General features: G+C 33.8%; 1 protein-coding gene across 1 annotated transcript; it reads left to right on the top strand.

The window, feature by feature from the left end:
* Positions 1–330: 330 nt before the first annotated feature.
* On the top strand, positions 331–727 carry LOC111153443 (protein kish-A). The gene has a single exon (XM_022512463.1). It carries the CDS (start codon positions 371–373, stop codon positions 587–589), a length of 219 nt encoding a protein of 72 aa, XP_022368171.1. The 5' UTR covers positions 331–370; the 3' UTR covers positions 590–727.
* Positions 728–14,621: the final 13,894 nt, after the last annotated feature.

The raw sequence follows: 14,621 nt of genomic DNA, 5'->3' as shown, positions 1-14,621 counted from the left end.
ACTTTCTGTGAAAAGAGAATTTAGTATTCCCTGTCACAAAAAATCTGAACACACAGAAACAGCTGGAGAAAACAAAGAATCAAAACTTGATTCAAAACAAAAATATCTGCAGTTAAAAAATTGAACTGTGGGGCACCTGGATGGCTCAGTGGGTTAAAGCCTCTGCCTTCTGCTCAAGTCATGATCTGGAGCCTGCATCGGGCTCTGCTCAGCGGGGAGCCTGCTTCCTCCTCTCTCTCTCTGCCTGTCTCTCTGCCTACTTGTGATCTCTGTCTGTCAAATAAATAAATAAAATCTTAAAAAATAACTAACTACCTCTTCCGCCCTGGGCCCGGAAGGGTGATGTGGCTGGGGCTTCGCCGGCCTCACTATGTCTGCCATTTTCAATTTTCAGAGTCTGTTGACTGTAATCTTGCTGCTTATATGTACCTGTGCTTATATCCGATCCTTGGCACCCAGCCTCCTGGACAGAAATAAAACTGGATTGTTGGGTATATTTTGGAAATGCGCCAGAATTGGTGAACGGAAGAGTCCTTACGTTGCAGTATGCTGTATAGTGATGGCCTTCAGCATTCTCTTCATACAGTAGCTTGGAAGAATATCAGAATTTAATTGCCATCAGATTTCAGTATGGGAAAGGACTTACTTACAGAAAATAATGGAGTGAATGGTTAACCCTTTTATCTCTGAACATTGAATGAGATAAATTTCCAGCTGCTGTTCTCTATTTTTATTATTGGACCAATGTTCTATATAAATAGGATGTAACCATTTAATACTCAAAGAGTTTAATATGTCTGTAACAATCAACCTCAGTACTGTCACTACAATATTACATTCTGCAAATGTTATTCTGTTATGTCAGATACCAGTTTTTCGTGAGGTATCTCTAAGGCGCATAATAGAAAACAAAATTGGTAAATGACCCAAGTTTCTTTCACTGTGATTTGGGAATGATAAATCCTTATAGAATGAGACATTTTTCTGGACTAGCTTTTTTATTGGGGAAAAAGTTCAATTTGTGTTGGTAAGGATTGCATTCATATTTAATAATGCTTGCTTTTTCCTCTGGTCATACCAGAGCATTAACAGAGTACCTCGAAGCAAACTCGCTAGTGTATCACAGGTGTTTCAGCTATTTAAAACAAGCTATGCAGTTCTTAAGGAGGAAGATAAATGAGATCAGACTTAAGAGTAGTACTGGGAAGATGTTCATATTTAGCATAAAAGTTTAGAATAACTGACTGGTATAGTAGCCTCTGAAAATTTGACCGGCTGTCATTCTCTAAATAAGACTGCGTACTTAGAGTGAAAATAGCAAAATAGAACAATTACAGAATGATAATCCGTTTGTGTTTTTTATTCTTTTTATAAATAAATATATTTTAAAAAATTGAACTGTCTCATTGAAAAATAAAATTCCAACTTCAGGTAAGAAGTAGTCATCAGTTTATAATGAATATATTAAAATGATAATGCATGGTAAAATCAGTAATCAAATTTGTTTTAAACAGTGAACAGATGAACAATCAAATACTAAAAATATCTTGTGAAATAATATTTTAAGTCCTTATATATATAATCTTTTTTTGAAAAAGATAGATAAAATTAAGAAAATAAATTAAAATCTGGAACTTAAATCATATTAGTTATATCTATAATTTATTTAGCTTTATATAAGCCTATTATATCTTTATAAATATGATAAAGTATATTTGAAAGCCTTTTGCCAGTTTTTCAAAACAAATATTATTTTTCCCATTCTAAAAAGGGGAAAAAAGAATCAAAGTTGTTTGATAATATTTTTGAGAACTCACAGCCAAAGCAATCTATTTCATTGCATACTATTTATCTGCTCCTACAACTAAAAATGTAGCTCTTCTATTAGGCACAATTGATAATCTTTTTTTAACTGTCAACTACTTGTTTGAGGAATTTATATTCAAACCCAATAGTGGGGATGCCTGAGTGGCTCAGCTGGTTAAGCCTCTGCCTTGAACTCGGGTCATGATCTCAAGGTCCTGGGATTGAGTCCCGCATCAGGCTCTCTGCTCAGCGGAGAGCCTGCTTCTCCCTCTCTCTCTGCCTGCCTCTCTGCCTATTTGTGATTTCTCTCTCTGTCGAATAAATGAATAAAATATTTTAAAAAAAGAAATTCAATAGTGATTTCGCTGTGCACACGAATATTTTATTTCAAAGAATATATTGAATAATTGAGAATTCATTGTTCTTTAACTGTGATAACAGGTTTTAAATATATAGTATTTTAGCTTTTACTTTAGTTTTTAAAAAATAGGTTAATGGATCATTGTTGATTAGTGAATGCAAGAATCCTCTCTATGAAATAAAAAAAAAAATCTCTAGATGTGGTAAGTGGAAGGCTCTTTTACTTAGGTTTGGAAATCATACTTAGGTAATATCCTTCTAATAATGGCAAGATTTTATTTGGAAGTTAATAGCGAAATCTATTCCTAGCATCTTTGTATGCTTAGGTCAATAAATGTTAGTTGGGCCCAAATCTGGCTCTAACTTTTTCATACAGATATATCAACTTGTAAAAACCTTATTAAAATGCACAGGTTATATTAAATTATATAAAATATATATAAAGTATGATGTATAATCTAACTTATATTGATACATAGGACTTAAATTGGTAGACTAAAAACAATTGGTAAATAAAATATTTTTAAGTATACTTCCTTCAAATACTAGATCTTCTGGTTTATGTAAAATATAATTAACTCTTCCAAAAATGAAATATTCAATTTTCAAAATATGTTTATGCTAACGCTGGTCATAGCAGTCTATTTGTACAAAGTGTACTACACATTAACTATAACAGAAAACAATAGCACATACTATTTTATTTATTTATTTTTAAAGATTTTATTTATTTTTTTGACAGATCACAAGTGGGCAGAGAGGCAGGCAGAGAGAGAAGGGGAAGCAGGCTCCCTGCTGAGCAGAGAGCCCAATGTGGGGCTCTTTCCCAGGACCCCTGGATCATGACCTGAGCCAAAGGCAGAGGCTTTAACCCACTGAGTCACCCAGGAGCCCCAGAACATACTATTTTAAAAAGACATGATTAATGTGCAATATGAGGACTGTATAAATTATATAATATGAAAATATTGAATCTGCCCTTTCCGGCAGATTTTTTCTGCTTTCCAACACAACACCATCACCTCTCATTTGGACCATTGGACGAAACTCCTAAGTGATTCCCCTCACTGCCATTAAACTTGTCTCGTCTACTCTCTTTTCCAAATGAGAGCAAGAGACATTTTTAAAAGGCAAATTTGTTCTTGTTGCTCTCTCACTTAATACCTATCACTCTATTCCTGTTAATTTAGGATGAATTTCAACACGCCTAGCAGACAGTCTATTGCTTTATCTCGACTTAATTTCATGGAACTCTGCCTCATTCATTAATCTCTAGCTGCTTCGATCTCTTTTTCTGATGGCCTTTATTGCTGCAGGGACTTTGCACATCCTTCCTCTCTATTGTGAATGATCACTCCCCCTTCCTTCACCTCACAGGCCTCAGATTAAGTATCACTTATTATGTCAAATGAGCCTACTTCCCCTTTTTTGGTGCCTCCATAGGTTATCATTTTCTTTATTGTAGTTTTAACTTCATTTTTGAAAAAAAATATGTTTTGTCCCCAGCCTTAAGTAGAAAACTAAATGAGTTAGGGAAAAACACTGCTTTATCACTAATGGCTAGTCTAACATGTGACATAAAGTAGGTACTTAATATATTTTGGTGACTGAAAATAAATTTCAAGTAGTCTCGGTGCTTTGCTATGTTTAACTGCGCTATACGTTCTGGGTGAAAATCTGAATTTGTAGATTCAAAAAGTAAAAGCTAATGAAATATTTTTATAGGTAGACTGTACAAAAAATAGTTTAATTTTTGATGTAGTTTAACCAGATATTCAGATTATTTGTTCCATTAAAAATACAGTATTTTCCAACTACCCCAGCATTGAAAATAACCTGTTTAAAAATCAGAGTTCTCTCACAATATCAAAAGATACATGTACTCTCATGTATAATTAGCATTATTCATAATAGCCAATATTTGGAAACGACCTTAAGTATCCGTCAATGGATTACTGGAAAAAGATGTGGTATGCACATATACATATGCATACAATGGAATATTATTCATCCAGGAGAAAAAAAGGAATCGTGCCATTTGTGACAACATGGATGGACCTTGAGGGCATTCTGTTAGGTGAGGTAAGTGAGACAGAGAGAGACAAGTACTGTATATTCTCACTTACATGCAGAATCTAAAAAAAAAGTGGAACTCACAGACACAGAGAGGAAAATGGTAGTTATCAGGGGTTGGCAATGGGGGAACTGGGGAGTTGTAGTTTAAGGATACAAACTTATAAACAATCAATCAGTAAGTTCTGAGAATATAATGCACAGAATAGCGGTTATAGATAACACGACTCCACTATAAACTTCAAAGTTGCTAAGAGACTAGATCTTAATTGTTCCAACTACAAAAATGAAATAATTATGTGCAGTAATAAAGGTGTTAGCTAATGCCACAGAGGTATTTAATCATAATGAGATACATAAATTTATCAAATCAATATGCTGTATACCTTAAATTTATATAATGTTATGTGTCAATTATATCTCAATTTTTAAAAATCAGGGTTTTCTTTGATGTTTTTGTTTGTTTGGTCCTTTTGTATTTTTGTTTTTTAGAATCTGTTAGCGGGTATTTCAACATTCAGAATGATAAAATTCAATTCTCAAAGCCTGAAAAGCATTTGAACAAGCATCAGTATGCTTTATTCTACATTGGTCTCTAATATTGGTGCAAAGAATTACAGTGAGTACATAATGAAAAAAGCTTAGGAAGAACAAATTGAATTAAATTCGTATTTGCTTTTAAAATACTATCTGAGGTTAACTAAATTTTAAATTTTGCCATCTATGTACCATAGCAGAGAAAGTAGCATAAAAAAGAGCCAGAAAATAATTATCTAGGTCAATTTCTTTAATGATACAATTTATCAGGCTTACTAAATGTTACCCTGTAGGAAAAAGTAGAGTTGACACAGCAATATTTCACTGGCATTATAGTCTTGGAAAATTGCCTAGTTTAAAAGTAAGATATTTTGGTTATGGTTGATTAAACTATTTAAACAGTCTTTGCTAGTGTATGTGGCTTGTCATTAGATAATCTAAAATAAACACATAAAACAAACAGAAAATATATTTTTCTCCTGTGATTCAGTGCTGTGTATATTTTTATTATTTTAAGTGCACATTATTGTGGCTTTTAAGTTAACTCTGTTCTGGATTGAAAGTATTTTACATAGAAGTGACTCAATCACTTTCCCGCTATTGCAGTAGATTGATTCACACATACAAAGGAGAAGTTATCCATTTGGCCTTTTTATTGTTTTGACTATATTTTGGTATTAAATTATTTATAACACATTTTAATGCAAATTTATTTGACCCGTGGAGTTGATTCTAAACATTGTGAAAGGTTTACATGTCACCTTTACTTAGCCTCATCAATCCCAGCATTATGCTGAATAATGCAGTATTTATAATTACTATTTTAAATTCTTTGATGGAAATAAGTTTCTATGCTCATTAATTCAAATAAGTATGTTTGATAATAACCAGAACTGCCAATTCCAAACATTCTATCTTTTTCATCCTGGGGACTTCTTTATTATATTCTTTAATATAAAGAATAAGCAATAGATTTGCTATCAAACTTACTTTTATACACTTTTATTTGGAGGGTTTTTGGGTTATTTCAGCTGCATGTGGCTCCTCCTGATTAATATTCACAAGTTCATTGGTCTGTAAACCTCTTACGATTTTTTTAACTTCAAACACAGTTTAAGTTACTTTATGTAGAAATAAAAAAAAAAACCTTATGGAGTTAATGTGGCTTTTTTTTTCATTGCATTTAATGCTAAATTCTAATCCACATTCCTGAAGATTTTATAGTTATTTATCTATATTTTTGGAGGCAGGCAGTACAAAATGCCTTTGTGCAGGGTGAGTCACTCCAAGGATTGTGACCAGAGACAGCATATTAGTATTGCTTGACAAAGCAACTTATTATTTAAGCACTGAAAGGGACAAGAAATTGTATTTGAGTGAAAGGGAAAGGAGAGTCAGAAGAAGGAAAACATCGGTACAAACCATAACAACCAGAAAATTGGATGAAAAGAAAGAAGTCAAAGTTCTAGGAGGAATACCAAATATGAGTGTAGCCTGGCACACTACTTATCAGCTGCACACAGGCCAAGTTCCTCGAGGAAATCCAATTTGTTTAGAGGAAGTGACCAAAGAGATAGAGCCAAGCAAATGATCCGAAGTGCCCTGTAACAAAACATACCAGCGAGCTGCTTTCCATAGTTTGAAACATTTCCCGCTAGGCTTTGTCATTTATAAGAAACCACCCACTTTAAAATGGCACAAAGAATCCCTAATTCGGTCAGAGTTACTATTATACACCATATTTTTTAAATTTATGAAATGGGAAAAGGTGCTGACAACTGAACTAGTGAATTCAAATTTTTCTCAAGTTCTGAACCCTTTAAAACCTGAAAGTTTATTCCAAAATATATGAAAATACATCCTTGATCATTTTAACACATCCAAAACTAATTAGGGAAAATAAAAACCAAACAAGTCAGCAAGGCATATTTCAGATGAAGATTCAAAAGTTAAAGTAGGCTGAATGGACCACGGGTAACCTAGCATTATTTAAATGAGGGGCACCTGCGTGGCTCAGTCTGTTAAGCATCTGCCTTTGGTTCAGGTCAAATCCTGGGATCAAGCCCTGCACTGGGCTCCTTCCCCTCCCAACTCTCTCTGCTTGTGTTCCCTCTCTCCCTGTCTCTCTGTCAAAGAAATAAGTAAAATCTTTTTAAAAAATAAAAGACAAGTGTGATACCAATAGGAATTGGGTAGTATATCAGTATTCCATAAAGGAATTACCAAAGCTGAAGAAAATGGATGGGATATTGTCCCTTTCATCTCAAATATAAGAAAAAAAATGACATATGACAACAGAAACAAGAAAAATGCAGGCTTAAAGAAAGAACACACTTTACATCAAGGAGGTAATTTACATAGTACAATAATCTCCAAAGTTGGCAACAGAATTGTGAAATCACCAAATTTTAAGACAAGCATATCTATAGATATGATGCTTGGTTAGTTATAACCACTAGAATCTGGTTTTATAGGTCTTAGACAAGCTTTTCCCTCTACATTTATCAGTTTGTAAATGAATCAAGATAAGCTGCATTGTGGAATCATGCAAACTGGAATGATTTCCCTTTACCCCAAATTTCTTTCAATTCTAATTTACTGTGTTAACCGTTTCTATATTTTCTAACTGCCTGAATGGTGCCTCAATGGTTTTCAGCTATCCCTGTGCACAGAAATTAACTGCATCATAGTTGTTTAAAAGTACTACAAAATAAAAATTCTCAAAAGCATTTGCAGGCTTAATGTTGTGCAAAATGATCTATTAGCTATCACTAAATTTAAGCCTCTGTTGCCTTATGCAGAAATGGAATAATTTTTCAGCTTGGTGGAAAAATGCACTAAGTATCCTCAAAGTATCGTTTTCTCTTGTGTATGAATTAATACTCTGACAATAAATTTCCCTTTATAGCAATTATATAATTTTTCAAGTTTTTTTGTCTATATTATTTCCACTTATAGTCTCGTTTCAAACATGGGAGTGTGTGAAACCATTAAATTTGTCCTCATATAATGGAAATATAATTCCTACTAGAATGTATTCCCAAAATACTTGAGGTGGTTAGAGGGACAAAACAGGTAGGTGTTAGCTTACATGGAGTCTTTTCAAGTTGTTTAAAAATATTAAGAAATCACTGACTTTATGTGCATGTATTCAACCTACTTCTATTTATTTGGTTCTTATTATATGCAAAATGCATCTCTGAACAAGACAGATAGTTTTCTCTTCCTAGAAAGCCTGCATTCTTTTGAGAAGAGACAAAAAAAAAAAAAAAATGAATGAATGAATGATCAAATACCCATCTGGAAAATATGAGTCTGTGACTCATATTCTGCAAATAATTGAAAGGGTAATATGAGAAGAGGTCAATGATAAAGGTAGACTGGTTTGATATGGGAGAGTTCTCTCCCTAACAAATACATATACTAAGATATGATTAATAAAGATGTGGTCATAAAAAGTCCTCGAAGGGAGGACATTTCAAGAAGAAATTGGTAACATCACGTTTTGTAACAGATATGCCAAGCTGTCATCAGATTTCGGTTCTTTCTCCACAGAACTCCTTACAGGGTATATTTCTTCTCTGAGTAGAATTTACATCCCATTTCCTTTCCCTGAGGCATGTACATGTGTCTAAATCTGGGCCAAATATGTGTAAACAGAAGTGGCATGTAGTTGACGCCAGAAAAACCTCCTCAGAGATGACCCCAGTCTGCGTTATTTGACATGTGTTAGTCCCTTCCAACATCTTTTTTTTTAAACCAAAAAGCACAGAGGAAATGGCTGAAGTTAAATTTTAACTGTAATATTTTATCAAAAAGTTAAGGGTCTATATTTTCACAATGAAGCATTCAGTCGAAGAAGTTTGATTCCTTTACCATGAAGACCATAAGAATAGCATGAAACACAAGGCATCACGTTGGTTATGGACTGATAACCAAAGAGGTATCGCAGGAAAAAAGATGAACTTTTTTTGGTGAACTCAGCTATTTCCTTGGACAACTAAAGAAATCCCTAGTTTATTCATTTGCATAGGATTGTTCAACTATAATAACACAGAAAATAACTTAGAAAATTCTGCATTGGAAAGAGTAAAGAAAAAAAAGTTTAGATGTATATTAGTTATACCTGTCAAAAATATCAGAGATATTGTACTTCTGGAGGAATCACTGAGACAATGTGTCCTTGGACCTGCCTTCTACATGAAAACAAAGAACATCTGCAGGCCCCAAAATAGATAGTATTACTTCTGTATTTCGTATATAGAGAGATAACCTTATGGATAGGATGGTACTTGACTTCAAAGTGTAATGTGATGACTACCTTGCAATGTGACTAGCTGGGTAGGGCGGTACATGGATCAATAAAATACTAAGTGGAAGGAAACTGACATTTATTGATCACCTAAAATGTTTCAGGAACTTTAACATATTTTACTATATATCAAAGGTGTTCTGAGATGTAGACATTGTTTAACCTATTTGCAGTCAAAACAAATTAATCTAAGGTAATTTAAATAAATCTTCTGAAGTAATAGGAGAACCAAGAAAAGAACTGGAACTGATACACTTGATTTATTATACACTATCTATCTATTCAAGATTAGCCACAAAATGGTAGGGACTCAGTTCTTTTTTTTTAAACAATCCAGCTACTCTCAGTAATAAATCATGATAGTGAAGACCAGTTCGTGAAGGATGTATGTGGACATTAAGGAATTATAATAGATCGCATATTTGTCACTCTTACCTGTTATATCAATTACCTATCCCTGAAAGATGTTCTAATGTATTCTTTATTTAATTTTAATAATCCAAATTTCCTTATCTATAAAATTTAAAAGATGATAGGGTTATTGTAAGAGTAAAGGAAATAATAAATATATACCAAAATTTCACAAGGAGTATTATTAACCCATATTAATTTTAATTTTTATATAAATAATAAACTTAATGGAAGATGATGTACTATTTTAGTTCACTCATATTATAAGGACATAACCATAAAATCATCAGAAATCAGAAATAATTATTTTTCCACTACTGACATCACTAAGCTATTGTGCCTATTTATGCAAAAAAATGTTTTGTTAGTTGTGACTATGTTCAAAAACGTGTATTGCAGTGTTAAATGCAACCAAAAGGTTTTGAATTTTTTCCTGGTGCCCAAAGAGAAGTATATCCTCCATATACTTTTCTTTCAGCATTTCCTTAGAGAAATAGTATTTTTAAACTATACTTTTGTCTCTCTGAGATATGTTTAAATACTTTTAAAAGCTAAATGAGTCTTCTGTCAGTTGTGAACTCTAAGGGTGTCTTTCTTAGGGGATCTTGGAGAAATCTATTTGATATGTGACCATCAATGAGGGTGGTACTCCAACAGGAGTTTAGCCTAGGTACTTGGTTCCAAGCAGTATCTTCTGCTTATTAAAAAAACACAAGAAGTTTTATAGCCCCTTTGAATAAAAAACATGTACGTAATAGGTTGTATCTGTCTGGCTACATAATAGGGTGAGATTTCTGTCTGTCTTTGTAATCTCTTCAGGAGAGTACCTGTAATGCACATTGCAATCTGGTTTAATGCTGTTTCAGTGATAAAATAGCTTTCTTCTTTTATTTTGTGGGTAGGTTTATTGGGTCGGCAGGATATTTTACCCTTAATTATACTTCTTCAAAAATTTGACAATGAGGATGGAATTGGTCGGGCAGTTCCTGACTTGAGTGCACCAGCTGAGGGTCTTTGGGCAATATAACAATCAGGTAAAAGACCTCGAATTACCAAAAATAAAATAAAATAAAATAAATTCTCCCTTCCAGTGCTTTGCCTTTTGGAATTGTAGCCAGACAAAACACTCTCTCCAAATTCAAGATTTTATGGTCAAGTAAGCATTGATAATACAGATTCTTAAATCTAGTCGAGACCACCATTAGTTTTGATGGTGTAAAAATATGCTAAGCCAGAAATATATCCTGCAGGTCTTTCTCATAAATTGGCATATATCTCTGTCACATTTAGAAAAGGTAAACATATATAAACCCAGTTATTACAGTAACCTACTGATGCCTCTGATTTGGATGAAATAAGGTTATTTATGGGATTCTTAAAAGGAATTTGCCTCAAGTAAACAGAAGGTGGGTACTTGTGTGATGTACATCATCATAAGAGCAAAGTTAAAAATTAGAAAGCCAGAAAAAATCTTGAGAAAAATAGAAATGTGAGAACTATAATTAATTGATCTTTTACAGAGCCTCTTCCTTTCCCTACTATCTTCACCATCTTTCATTCTGTTGCATCTGTTACCTCTGTCCATTCCTCAGATCAGCTCCTAGGAAGAAGAATGATCTTTTAGATGACTGGGTTTTTTCCATCTGTGGATTTCCCTATAAAGGGGGATGGGTCCACGATATCTTTAGCTGGTAATGACTCACTTGGTTTATGAGTTTATGTATCTCATGCCCTAGCTCTGAGTACACTTACATATAAACCCAATTTCACCTACAAGAATCCTTTGTGTCATCAATCTATCATGTCATGATGAAGCAGAAATGTAGGAGATATGATCAGAGGATAACTGAGAACTTGGATAAAATACTGTCTCTCCATGGAGACACATACAGTAATTACACCAGATACTTAGAAAAAGGTAAAGTACTATTAGGTGGAAAAACACTAACAGAGAAAAAAAAAATCAAAGTATCATAAATTCTACATTGTTTTCATCTCAAAAGGAAGGAAATCATCACTTCCTATCCTAATTGTCAGTGAAGTGGATGCCATTAAGAGGCCCACTAGGCCTCCTCGGTAATTCACCTGCCTTCCTTACCTGCTGATATTATAAAGTTTTTGTTTTGTTTTGTTTTGTTTTGTTTTCTTCCCATTGCACTCTCTTGCCAGCTATTGACACTCAAGTTAGTGAAAAGATGGTAGGATGGCAAAGACAGATTATAACTAAAATATTAGCAGCAGCTACTCAGTTTAAGGGCAACAGAGACAAGAAAAGAAAAAATAAAAACAAACAAATAAAAATACCATGTTAGCTGTTGAGTTAGAACAATTTACTCAACATAACCCTTAGTCTGGCATCATCTGAAGGCAGAAAAAGAAGAAACTAACACTGTATATCATTATTGCAAGAGCCCAGGACACTGGAAGATGGATTATAGAGACTCCGGAAAATGCAGAGATGGCAAGAACAAGGAATTCAGGAAATCCCAGAAGGATAAAACTCTCAGCTAGAAAATAACTGTCAAATGGCTTAGGTTGATGGATTGAGGGAATCTCAAGGGTAGGAACTGGTGAAATATGCTCCAGTAAGTTTTTATGCTACCCTATCCTTGCCTTTTCTGGTAAATATTGGTGTTATTTGTTTCATAAAAATTTTTTGCCTTTGATATGATGATAAATCAATATTGGTTGATATTCTGAGTTGACTTCTACTTTTTTTTTTTTTAACTTTCCCTTTTTTTTCTATGGTTTTCATAGAAATTGTTTCCACTGGCTGAGGAACATGCTTTCTTTCTCCTGATTTATCTATAAACCAATTGGGAAGACATCTGCTATGCAAAGTGAAGACCTCCTTCAATATTCTCTACTCCAGATGAATGCTTATGGAGTTCTCTGGGGAGTCAGGGAGGAAGGCATCCAATTTGGTTATTCTGTCCTTCCTGAAAGAAAAGGGGTGTGACAGAAAGTGTCAATCTCACACTATGTTGGGGAAAAATGTCCTGAATGAAAAGAAATCAGTATTACTTTGGGCCCTGGAGAATACCAATATTGGTTTAATTTTATATATAAAACTACTAAAAATAGCTAATTAGAATAATTATTCCATGGCCATGTACAGAATAATACCCTTTCCCAAGTGTTTAATTAGAAAGAGTAAAACAGTTATAAAATAATTAGAAAACAAGAAGTAAAAAAGGAAAGTTTTCTGTAATTCCAGTAAAGAAGGGGGGTAAATTTGACCAAGATGGGCACCACTTGACCATTATATGGATTTATTCAAGATCTTAGTAAAATAAATAAATGTGTTGTTCTAATAACTACTATAGTTCCTAACCTTGTAATTATTCTGATTTTGGTACCATCATCAGCAAACTTTTTTTTGTAGTTGATTTATAATCAGTTTTCTATTTTCCCCTATTCCTCTAGTAAATGACTCAAAGTCTTATTGGCTTTTGTTTGGGAAAGAGTTCAGTATTTACAGCAAAGGATTCCACAAGGTCAGGACCCTTCTTATTTTATTTAGTCATTTATAGGAAAACTTAGAGAAATTTGTCCCACTAGAGGGATCCATTAATTATTCACCACGTAGATGATTTGCTGGTACCCTGAGAAAGAAAATAGTAATGCAAAACTGATACTTCAACTTGGCTATAATTCCTTGCTTCACAGAGACATAAGGCCTCCCTAGACACAATATTGCCAAAGTGAAGTAAAATATTTAGGGCATCTGTTAAAGGCAGCAAGTGTTACAACCAAGGAATCAGCTAATCAACACAGTCAATGTTACAATCTACAAGCCTGCAAATGTGACGGCCTACTAAAAAACAAACAAACAAAAGCGGTAATGCAAGCGATCAAATAAAAACCCAAATAGACAATTTGAGGACTAGTAGGTTATTGTAGACAGTGGATCCCAGCTTTTGCAGAAGCAGCGAAACCACTGAAGGAGTACATTCATGGTAATTCTTTAGATCGCTGGGATAGTTCCTAGGAACTAAAGAGTTTTGAATGACTTAAATTGGCTATAGTCTCTCTCTCAACTTAGAAATTCCAGATTCTGAAAAACCTTTCCATGTGTTTTGTCATGAAAATAAAGGTGATACTAGAAAATTTTAACTCAAAAGTTGGATGTAGACTAGAGATCAATAGTATCTTTCTTCGTTCTTCTGCAAGTGGTTTAACACTGGGAATGCCTGGATGTTCCACGCAGGCCAACAAGTCACACTTTTGAAAAACCGCAAGCCCTACCTTGGGTTACTGGATGGCTACCTTTCAAGTACACAGGGCCCAGCATTTGTCAGTCCACTGTCAGACTAGCCATGAATGAGCATTATTTTCTAATACCGATATGTACTTAGTAGATGGAGTTCCCTAAACTTTGCAGCATTTTTTGCTATTGTTCTCTTCTTTAACCAGATCCTGCTAAAACAGATGATCATGGTGCCTTCTGCTAACATAAGGCACCAGTCCCTCACCGGACATATATGACATTCCTGTTGCAAATACAGATATGACAAACATGAGAGTATTTACTTATGAGTCACATCCTTGGAATGAAAATGACCAACTTAAGTTTTCCAATTCTCTGGTTATTTCTCTTGAAATTTGGAAACCTTATGTTTTGTCTGAAATTAAAAGTAGGTATAAAAGAGCTGAATTTATGGCAGTTATAGGAACTAAAACTGTTGATTTAAGATTCAAAGATTACTATACACATGCACACACAGTGAATTTGTGTGTTTGAGTGTTTGGAGTCTGTCATGAAACAGGGAACATTTGGGGGTTTAAAATTAGGGATTTTTGACTTTTATACGAACTAAAATGTTTCAGAGAAAATTCACAGCTGGTTTTTGAGAGTCTTAACAACTAATTGCCTGCTTAGGTATCATCCATTGTAGAGCTCACATATGGCAGAATAATATATCTAAATGCAAAAAATTTACTGACAAACTTAAACAGAATATGGCAGATTCCAAACTTAGAAGCCCCACTATTCACAAAATAATCAATCTTCCCTTATGTAAAAAAAAAAATACATCACAAAAGGAAGTAAACAAATGGATTTAGAAGGAAGATAAGAATAATTCAATGAGTAATGGGAATTATCTGATGAAATAATTCC

Source organism: Enhydra lutris, unplaced genomic scaffold (genome assembly GCF_002288905.1).
Source record: "Enhydra lutris kenyoni isolate GAN:26980312 unplaced genomic scaffold, ASM228890v2 scaffoldscaffold32, whole genome shotgun sequence".
NCBI lineage: Eukaryota > Metazoa > Chordata > Mammalia > Carnivora > Mustelidae > Enhydra > Enhydra lutris.
This window is presented reverse-complemented; position numbering and strand designations above follow the sequence as displayed.

What these genes read in the sequence shown, in the direction of transcription:
- LOC111153443 (XM_022512463.1), top strand. Translation starts at nt 371, where the DNA reads ATGTCTGCCATTTTCAATTTTCAGAGTCTGTTGACTGTAATCTTGCTG.